A 10205-nucleotide genomic window follows, 5' to 3' on the forward strand; every position below is an offset into this window, starting at 1 on the left:
GGATCTAGTGGCCTGTTATAAACTAGTCAGGAGGGATCAGCAGGCATTGGGGGAGTCACTATTCCCCCGTGCACTGCCAGGAGTGACCAGGAATAACGGTCACAAGCTGGCAGAGGGCAGGTTTAGGCTAGATATCAGGAAGCGCTACTTCACGGTCAGGGCAGCTAGGATCTGGAAACAACTTCCAAGAGAAATGGTGCTAGCTCCTACCCTGGGGGGTTTTAAGAGGAGGTTGGATGAACACCTTGCTGGGGTCGTTTGACACCAGTATTATTTCCTGCCATGGCAGGGGGTAGGACTAGATGATCTACTCAGGTCCCTTCCGACCCTAGAAACTATGAAACTATGAAACTCTGGCCATAAGAAAAAGGCTGCCAGGTCCTGAATGAAAGGAGCCAACAGCACCAAGTGATCCAGGGGCTGCAGACATGAAACGTGAAGCTCTCTGCTTGTTAGAAAACAACATGTGATGTTCATGAGAGAAATATGGTGGAGATGCTAAGAGGGTCTCATTTGCAGAAAGGTGGAGGATAGATGTACAGGGCCAAATAAAGTCTGCACCCATCCACCAATTTAGAGTTCTCCGAAATAAAAATAAATGAAATCATCCACTTCCCCCCAAAAGAGGTCCTTCTCCTTCTCTCTGCAACTAATGGTATTGTTCTAAACACAGTTTGTTGTTGAACACTTATCCTGCTAACAGAATTTCTGCTCCTGATCACATACATCAGTTTTGACAAGGAAATTGAACCCATTTGTTTCCCCAGAGCATGAATCTCTTGTTTTTCTCAGCATGTGCCGTGACAATGGCACATGGCTTGTTTCCAGGTGTAAGCCTGTTTGGGGAACATATGCTAGCAATGGGAGCTAAAATCAGAGCCTGTGCTTATATTTGGAGCAAACAGGAAAACCACCATCCTTTAAATATTACCAATTTAGCCCTGCACTGGCTGGAAATTACCAAGTGTCACGCTGTAGATGAGGCTGCTGCCTTACCAGCAGCATTGTTCTGGGGATTTAGCCATTCTGTTCTTCCTCTCGATGACTTATGGGGGTCTGCTTCTGTTCTCATTCAACCCTGTGGCAGTACTCCCACTAACTCCAGTGGGACTAATACCAGATTCTGCGAAGTGTCCCATGTCCGCTCCTATTGTACACATCATATTCAAAATGGGAATATTTCAGTATTTCAACTGAGCAGTAGGATGCTAGGTGGCAAATATTTCCAAGGTGCCCTGAGGCATGTTTCTAAATAAATAAAAGCCTGGAAGCTGGTGAGACATACAAGTGGTGATAATTGTAGGGGAGCTAACCTCAACTAGCAATTGGGCCCCTGGTATTCTGAGGAGAACATGTGGGTTGTTTGCCTTTTATGCAGAAAGGAATTGTCCAAGCAGGGGTGCCTGACTATTCTTTAAAACCTAGATAGGTACTGTCTTGTAGTTGATGCTATTAGATAGGGGCAGGCAATTATTTCGGGTGGAGGGCCACTTACTGAGTTATGGCAAGCTGTGGAGGGCCACATGGGTAACCCCATCCCTTAACAAGTGCCCTGACCCCTGGTTGCCATCTTGGGACTGGAAGTCCTGCCCTCTAGCACCCGACCTTTGCCACCAGAAGTCCCTCCCCTTGCCCCTGGAAGTGCTCCTTTCAGCAAGGGGTTTTGCCATCTCTGAACCAGAAAAAAACAAATTATATTCTAAAAATCAAACATCTACAACATTCATCAACTTGATTTCAAAAAATCTTTTTGTCCTGATTTACATGCGTTTGTATAGTGTACATAGAGGTGATCGCACAATAGCTTAAAATGAAGTCTTACTCTTGGAAACTGTGGGAAGCATGAGGGGTGGGTATAGGTTTGTGGGGGGCTGTGGGTGTGTGGGTTTGTGGGGGAGGGTGGAGGTGTGGAGGGTGGACAGGTGTGGAGAGTTGAGGAGTCATTGAACATGTGGGTGTCAATGTGGATATGTGGGGTGTGGGTGAATATGGGGTTTGTGTGGGGAGGGTGGTTGGCTGTGTGAGGGGTGTGTGGGTCTGCATGTATGGCAGTGCAAGGAGGTGTGTGGGTGCCTGTGTATGGTGGGGGATACTTGTGGGACTCACCCTACAAACACACACACACAGTCCTTGTCTCACTACACACACATAGACACCGTGTGCTTGCCTCACTACACACACACACACACACACATTCTGTATGCTTGCGTCACTACACACTGTGCTTGCCTACACACACTACACACACACAGACACTGTGTGCTTGCCTCACTACACGCGCACACACATTCACACACAGTGTACTTGCCTCAGTGGTGAATGATATTACTATATATAGCTAAATGAAGTGTTTTGTTCTTAATTCTCCCCATCCAAAGCACTCTCAAAGCAGTTCAATGAAATAAGTCTTAAATGAGTCATATGTGATATTATTGTCCCCTCCCTTTTGCAAAGCATGGAGATAGTTTGGGAGTAGTGTTCAAGAGTGGGCACTGGGTCTGGTGCTTCAGTTTTAGGTAACTGAACTTATTATACATACAGCCAGGTTTTCAGAGAAACAGAGCACTCCCATGCTCTTTGCCAAGCAGAAAAATAAGCCTCTTACTTTCTCATTCTCTTGTGAGAACACCTCCTGCCCATTTGCTAGCTGGAATTAATAATCCTACAATTAGTGCCAGGTATATTTTTAACCAGCTTCACTTGCAAAATTTTTTAGCTTCTTGTATCTCACCGTAATGGTAGTGTTAAGTACCATGGGCAAATGGTGCCTCCCGAGTCTGGGGGAGGCACCAGATCACCAACTGGAGGAGAGGGGGTCCCCCAGCCTAGCGGCTGATCACTGAAGCCAGAACCACCGGTGGCAAAACTGACAAAACCGGAAATGCACTTCTGCTGACACTTCTGGTTTCACAGCTGGCACTTCCATGGGGTAAGTGGCCAATCTCAGAGGGTGCACGCACACCCACATGCACACCCTACGTGTCACCAATGCTAAGTACATAGCAATTTGGAAAATCAGGCCCCATATATCCGGCACTGGGCATCCAGAAAGGAAGGTGCCAAAAAGTCAAGACTGTTTTTGAAAGTTTGGGCCTAAGTTAGTTTCCCAGGGACACATACAAAGCCTGTGAAAGTGCTATCAGTGAAACTCAGATTTCCTTGCTCTCAGTTCTATATTTTACCATTTTAAAGTGAATTGCAGAAACATTTTCACTGGGAAAAGTTCCTACACATTTGAAATTTCAAGTTACTTGCAACTAAGTTAGAAGACCTACAATTTTGAAATGTGGCCAGTACACTGAACTGATTTCTCCCTTCAATTCCCTTTAGATTAGTGATGATTTCAGAAGTCAACGGCATTATCACCCTAACTGAACTAATTCCCCTGTTCATTTTACTAAACAGTGGTCTTGCTCACTAGTATATGCTGTCCTGACTTAAATGCCCCATGGAACCAGGCGCTAATGTGAGCATTTGTGCGAAAAACCATCCTTTGGTAACTGTTTGTTTTGAAATACAATATATACTTGTACCACAGCTTTCAGAAGTACCCATTGCTATTTGATCCTACTGTACCTTTCATTGCAATGAGACATTTTCATTATGCTTCCACGAATAAGACTTCCCTGAATAAGATTTCAAAAGTTACAGGAGAAATACCTGTCCATTTGAACCCACAGGAAATCAAAACTTTCAAATGTGTTAGCAAATACATTCTGTCTTATGTTTTGTTTTAAATGGGTTAGATCAGTGATTCTTACCCAGTGTGACACAGTGCCCTGAAATGCCTTGAGATCATTTCAAGGGTGCTGTGGGCTGCCATGCAATGTTAGCATTATTAGGCATGCAAACGTGACTTACAAGATAAATCCAAAGATGTCAAATAGGAATCCATAATGTTAAAAACAGTCTGACCTGTTTTGGTCTTTCTGAGTTCTTTGCAACAGAAGAATTACTCTATTATTTTTTCTGTAGTCAAAAAATGAGTGAAAACTAAGAGCTGACATTGTCTGAGGGGTGCCTTGAGTCTATCAAAGGGTGCTTTGAATCTAAAAAGGTTGAGAACCACTGGGTTAGATACTCTGATAACAACCATAAATCAACTAAAGAAAACTGATCTTACAACTTTTATAATCTCTCTTATTTTTTATCCTACCTAATAATGAGCTGCATTTTTTTATCCTACCTAATATATCGCGCCTTACTATTGATCATGAGTGACAAGATAGAGTCTTTCTATGCAACTGCTAATTAGTTCCTGTAATACGTAAATGTGCACTACTAGTTTTCCCCTCTGTATTAGTAGTAATGGGATATAGGACAAGTTTTTTAAACACAGGCCTTCCTATATACATGCTTGGAGGTGGAGTGGAAAGGAGTATTTTAATTTGACTGGTTCCCAGACAGCCATTCTAATTAAAACAGTTCACCATCATGTGTATTAAGTCCTTCCCCCCTGGTCTTTCAAGATGGCCATGGGGGTACTTTAACTAAAGCTCATTCAACAAGGTTTAGTTAAAGTGCCCCTGTGCCCATTTTGAAATGTGGGGACTTAATACACTTAACAGCAGTGGCAATGCATAGGAGGTGCACAGGGGTGCATGTGTACCTCCTGAGAGTGCTGGTGGTGCACCCCCTTACAGCCAGCATTCCTGAGAAGGGGGGGCAGATGAGAGCACTGGTGCCCCCCCGACAGCGCTGGCTAAGGTGTGGGGCTCCAGGAGAAGCAGTTCCCACAGTTCCCCCATGGCCAATCATGCTCACCCAGAAGTGTTAGTGTGCCCCTGCCACCTGTAGGTGGGTGGGATTGGCCATGGGGAACCCACTCCCCGGTCAGTGGGATCAGCCACAAGGGGGACCCCCCCAGATGCTGACTGGCTACTCGGGGGGCAAGTGCCCCCCCGACTCAGGGGGCACCAGTGAGGCAACGCTAGAGCATTCTAATTAGTACATGGAGCAGACTCAATTAATTGAATCTGCTCCAAAATGTTCCAGTTAGAACACAAACAAGCACATCTATATACAACCTAGGTGTCTAAAGTTAGACTCCCAAGTGCACATTTAGGCACTCAGATGAGTATTTATAAATCTGAAATGAGACATCTGTTATTTAGACTGTCACCTGTATGTTCTAAAACCTCTTTTCTATTACATTACAAACCCAGAACCCGACTGGCCTGCATACCCAGGGGAAACACATTGATGAAAACACACATAGAACTTTCTATACAACCCCCTGCACAGCCAGGACTAAGAATCTGGCTTTATAACTCTGCACCATTTATAAATGCAGAGATAGACAAAGGCTCAATGATCAGATTATATAAAACAACTACAGTGGGTGATAGATAGACAACAGTGAAGCCAGTGATTGACATGTTGATCGGTCTTTTCATACCATTTACATAGCTGTTGTTAAGTGTACATACACTAAATTCCCATTTTTCCACCTCACCATTATTCAGTTATCTCGGCTTCCTTCCACACTAATACCCAGATTCATTTCCACTGTCCTGACACCCTTCCCTTCAAAGATTTCACTCCTCCCTCCAAGGAGATGTATTCACTCATAGCACAAGTGAAATAAAGAATCCATTTATCAAATGCATACCTGTTGTACCACTTCTGTCTTTTCTGGAGAAAATAAATGCACATTGTTGTCAACAGTATCTCCATCCTGGAGGCTGATCTGAGACTGCAATCAGAGCAGGGATGATTAACTATGGAAAATAACTTTCTCAGGTTTAGCTGGTTATTCAATACTCATCTGTAAAGGCAGACAGTAGCAAATTCTGCTTTGTTTGCATGAGTATGTCTACATTGCAGTCAAAGCTGTTACTGCAGCTCCTATAGACATACTTGAGCAAGCTTCAAACAACCTAGCTTGGGTCCTGATCTGAGCACAAACTGGCCTAGGATTCTGGGTTTAATACCAAGGCAGCTAACCCACACTGAGCTCCATGCTGGCACAAATACGCTATCAGTACTGTGGCAGGGCACTGTTTGTGCCTGCCACTTTAAGGGCCTGGAGCTGGCAGCTACCAGGTGCATGATGAGGGCAGCCATTTTGGATCTGGGGCTGCCCATATAAACAGGGCAGTTCTGCTGCTGGGGGCCAGGCAACAACACTGCCTGGCTGGAGGCCTGCTGATATCATCTGGAAGTAAGGGAGGAGCTGTAGGGGATGGCAAGGAGGCTCCTGGTCCTGGGTATGACCTAAAACTGCACCCTGCTGGGAATGGGTGGAAATGCCAGGCCAATTACCACCCCAGTGAAAGGTGGGTTGGAGCGCCTTAACCCCTAGACCCCAAAACTGGGTGGGTTACCCCTTGTTGGAGGATTGGGAAGGTGGACCCCATGAAGAAGAGTAAGGGCATAGACTCAGGCCTGTCTGAACTTGCCCTGATGGCCCATGCTGGCGGCAGGACCAGAAGGGCCAGGGGCCCACCATGAGGAATGCCCAAGAACTGAGGGCCTGGGGCTCCAACTGGCCTGGAGGTGGGCCAGGGCTAGTGAGACAAAGGTCCTGGGGAGGGGATCACACCTGAAGGGGAAGCAGTTCAGGGAGCTATGTTGACCAGTATGATAGCAGAAGAGACGCCCAAGAGGAGGAATCCAGGTGGGGTTCAGTAGTAGGATTCTGGGGCTCACTGTGGGGGCCGGTAATGATGAGAACTATAGATGCCATCAGCAAGGCTTGGGCTGCGGTGTAGGGAAGGAATGGAACCGCAGATAGTGTCCCCTGGCATCGGGGCAGGAAATGGGCAGCCTCCTGCTTATTAACATCTATTTAACTAAATTAACAATAGGGTGTGGCAGGGGAGAATGTGGGCAGTTAGCCCAGGAACAGATGGGCAGGCCACACTGAGATTGACCCTGGGAAAGCCTCGTTACAGTACCCAAATTAACTAGTTTATAGTTAAGTTGGGTATGTCTGTGCAAGGTGTAGTTATGTCTTTGGCTGAAGTGTAGATATAAGCATGCAGTGAAACAAGAAATGCCATTCTGTAATGTCTCTGACCAGTGGTCTCTATGTTGCTGTCATCTGCTCCCATCATTATGTTGACTTAATGGGACTTTTCATATGTTCAGTCTGTTTCAGATTTCCAGTACCAGGTATATATGCATAACTTATATAAATAAAAGTAGCAACACTGATTTTAATAAACTGTTGGTTGAAAACTAGGTCTCAGTGGTAGCTTCAATTTAAATTATATAATTATTTAAAATAAGTAATAACTATAGTTAATGATTCATACAGTTTGGATGTGTAGAGAGAGACTCTCATAATATCTGTTAATAAAGAAAAACTTACTTAATTTAATTCTTATCAAATTTCTCTTCCATGTGCCCAAACACTCAGGCAGGACTGTAGCCATAGAAGAGTTGTGTTTAATTTCCACAACTGCTACAAGTAAATTCCTATTATTTTAAAAAAGAAACCCCTTCAAACATAATCTAATCACTATTTAAATCACTAAATTAACAAATGCAAAAATTAAAAATTGATCAGACAAACCAGTTTTCATGTAATGTATAATTAGACTGTGGAACCATGAGTGTACACCAGGCACCCAGCTTACTGATTGCCAATACAGGGGCAGCCCAGAATCATGATTCCAGACTCCCCCTGCACCAACAATAGGGTGTGATTTGGGATCTGATCCCCAATCCTACAGTAACACTTCCTGCCATGCATGTGTAACCATGGCAGGAGGCACAATTGTTAGGTTTATGGATCAGAGCCCATCGCACCTTTAACTGAACATCTGGCAGTTCAGGGGAGGAAGCCATGAGCGAGTCTAGATAGCAGTGTTCTTTCTAAAATTATATAATAGCATTTGGGACCTCTTTTAGTAGGGGCAGGTCAAAACTGAATGGTGCCTTCAACATGGGAAAGAAGAAGAATAAGATATTTAAATATAGAAGGGAATAGGAAAATTTGTATAACATACCTTGTATTCTCTACGGAAGCTGTCGTTTCCCTTTTCACTTTGATGTATCTTTAAAAAAGAAGATCAAGATTCTTGGATGACTCAAAGGGAGCAAAAAATGTGATCAATAAAAGTTTTATAGAAGATAACTGAGTTTCTTGCAAGATACTGGGAATTTCTTTAAAGAAAATATTTCATACATAAATAAAGACATTTTGGACGAGAGAATGAACCCTTCACCCACATTTGTAATATGTTATTTACTGAAATAGTCCTCATTAGGGACTATTCATGAGTAATTGATATGAATGTGAGTAAGAGTTTCACTATCTGGCTCCTATTAAAAATATTTGTAAGAAACTTACAGGAGTAGACCAAACTACTGACAGAATGCAAAAAAATATAAGGGCACTCTTCATCTTCTGCAGTGATTTCAGTCCAGAACAAGATATGTGTACTAGGAAGAAACAGATTATAAAATGAATGATAAATTCAAACATACATAAACTGTAAATGGTGTATGGTTCATATAGCTTTAGAATACATCTACATGCAAGGAAAGTATTATGGTATGACGTAATTCCTTAATATAAATACAAGAATGTTTTTAAAGCACATTATAACACTTATCTATTTACTTGCTTCTGCTTAATTACTTGCAAAATAAATTGTGTGCTGGGTGGTCCAGATTTTCAGCATGTGTACGTCAGCAAAGCTCTGGAGGCTCTGCCCCCAGTATACCTCACTTTCTAAATTAAAATTATTTCAGACATCTATATGTAAATCACTGTACTGATGAGCAGACGACCTGGTCCAGCACATATCAACCAGGCTAGAATGGGTTGGGAATAGTGTAGCTATTGCTTCCAGCCTCAAAGACAGTGCAAAAACCACATAGTGCCTACTTAAGTTAACTAATCATGTAAATAATATTATGGACATTAATAAAGATATTCATTTGAATAATGCTATAAACAGAGGTCAGGGCAATAACCGGATCAGGCACAAATGTAGGTCCCTGACTTCAGAGACTATACTGATGCATAGTCAAAATTTAAGTTAGAGCCACATTAAAAATCATTATATCCAGTGAGAAAAATGGCTACAGACAAATACAAGGAAGCTTTTCAGGCAGGTTCATGTAGCACAATGTGAATGGTTACTTGTATTACCACAGGATAAAATATGCTTATCATTGCACAGCACTGGAGTGAGAGAAGAACAACTTTGTGCAGTGTCCACACTGTGCAGTGTACACAGAGTCCACACTGTTGCATGCCACACCTGTATCTGTAGGATGAAAGCTTCTCATATGCCTTACTCAGAAAACACAGATGCCTGGTAAATATGCAGTGTTCAGCAGCAATAGAAGATCCTTTTCAATGTTTCTTTTAGGATCCAAGTTCAGTACTGCTTTTATAGAGTCACTGGGTCTTAACAGGTTTCCACTGAACTAAAGAGAATCATGTTAAGGCTAGATTCTCCTTCCCTTAGCATGGTGGGAGAGCATGTTTCTCTTAAAGCGTTCCATTCATCCTCATAGGACTATGCAGGCACATCTACACAAAATGTTTACTGAGGAGCTGACTACTTAGCTCTGCAGTAAAGTCTCAGCACCTACCTGTGAGCCCCTATTAGGTCACAGTAAACTTATAAACGCTGCCATAGTGTAGTACTTGTCAACACAAGTACTATTTTGTAGCAGTATTATTTAGTGCACTGCACTGCATGTGTAGACACTGACAGGGCTGGCTGGGGCACAAGGGTACTCTAGTGTGGAGGCTGCCTGCTGGCTAGCCTCACAGTGGAGTTCCCTTGTGCCCCAGCCATCCCCTCCACAGCACACTGAGCTGGGTTGGAGCAGCCCCAGGCTGGCAGGCTGACCCCCCGGGCTTCCTGACAGCCACAGCTGCGCCGACCTGGCTCAACATGCTGCAGTTCCAGGTACATATGTAAATGTGGAACCCAAGAGCAATAAACTACAGTGCCAACTGCACCAGAGTTTATCACTTTGCATTAATAGCACCTGCAGACATGCCCTATAAGTAGTAAAGTATTGTTCAGTGGCCGCCTCTACACATAACCATAGACTAAGTATTTGCAGAGTAAAGCATTGCCATCTACACTTGCAACACTATTAGGCTGCAGTAAATTAATTAACACCCCTGTAAGATAGTACTGTCTATACAGTAATTAATTGTGATTAAATGCACGTATAGATGCTGACTGCAGGCATAAATTGCACCTGGTCAGCCCAGCCAGCAGGGGGCC

At 43.5% G+C, this 10205-nt stretch overlaps 1 protein-coding gene across 4 annotated transcripts in view; it reads right to left on the minus strand.

Annotated features, from left to right (window-relative positions):
* The window catches only part of DSPP (dentin sialophosphoprotein), a 19823-nt gene that overhangs the window by 8121 nt on the left and 1497 nt on the right, over positions 1 to 10205 (minus strand). For all 4 annotated transcript variants that reach the window (XM_019553256.1, XM_019553257.1, XM_019553259.1 and 1 more), the window contains 3 exons: positions 8300 to 8391; positions 7956 to 8003; positions 5612 to 5695 (listed from right to left, as the gene is read on the minus strand). In XM_019553256.1, the coding sequence (XP_019408801.1) occupies positions 5612 to 5695; positions 7956 to 8003; positions 8300 to 8391 (224 nt within the window). The remainder of the gene's footprint in view (positions 1 to 5611; positions 5696 to 7955; positions 8004 to 8299; positions 8392 to 10205) is intronic.

Source organism: Crocodylus porosus, unplaced genomic scaffold (genome assembly GCF_001723895.1).
Source record: "Crocodylus porosus isolate Cpor-Errol unplaced genomic scaffold, CroPor_comp1, whole genome shotgun sequence".
In the NCBI taxonomy this organism is placed as follows: domain Eukaryota; kingdom Metazoa; phylum Chordata; order Crocodylia; family Crocodylidae; genus Crocodylus; species Crocodylus porosus.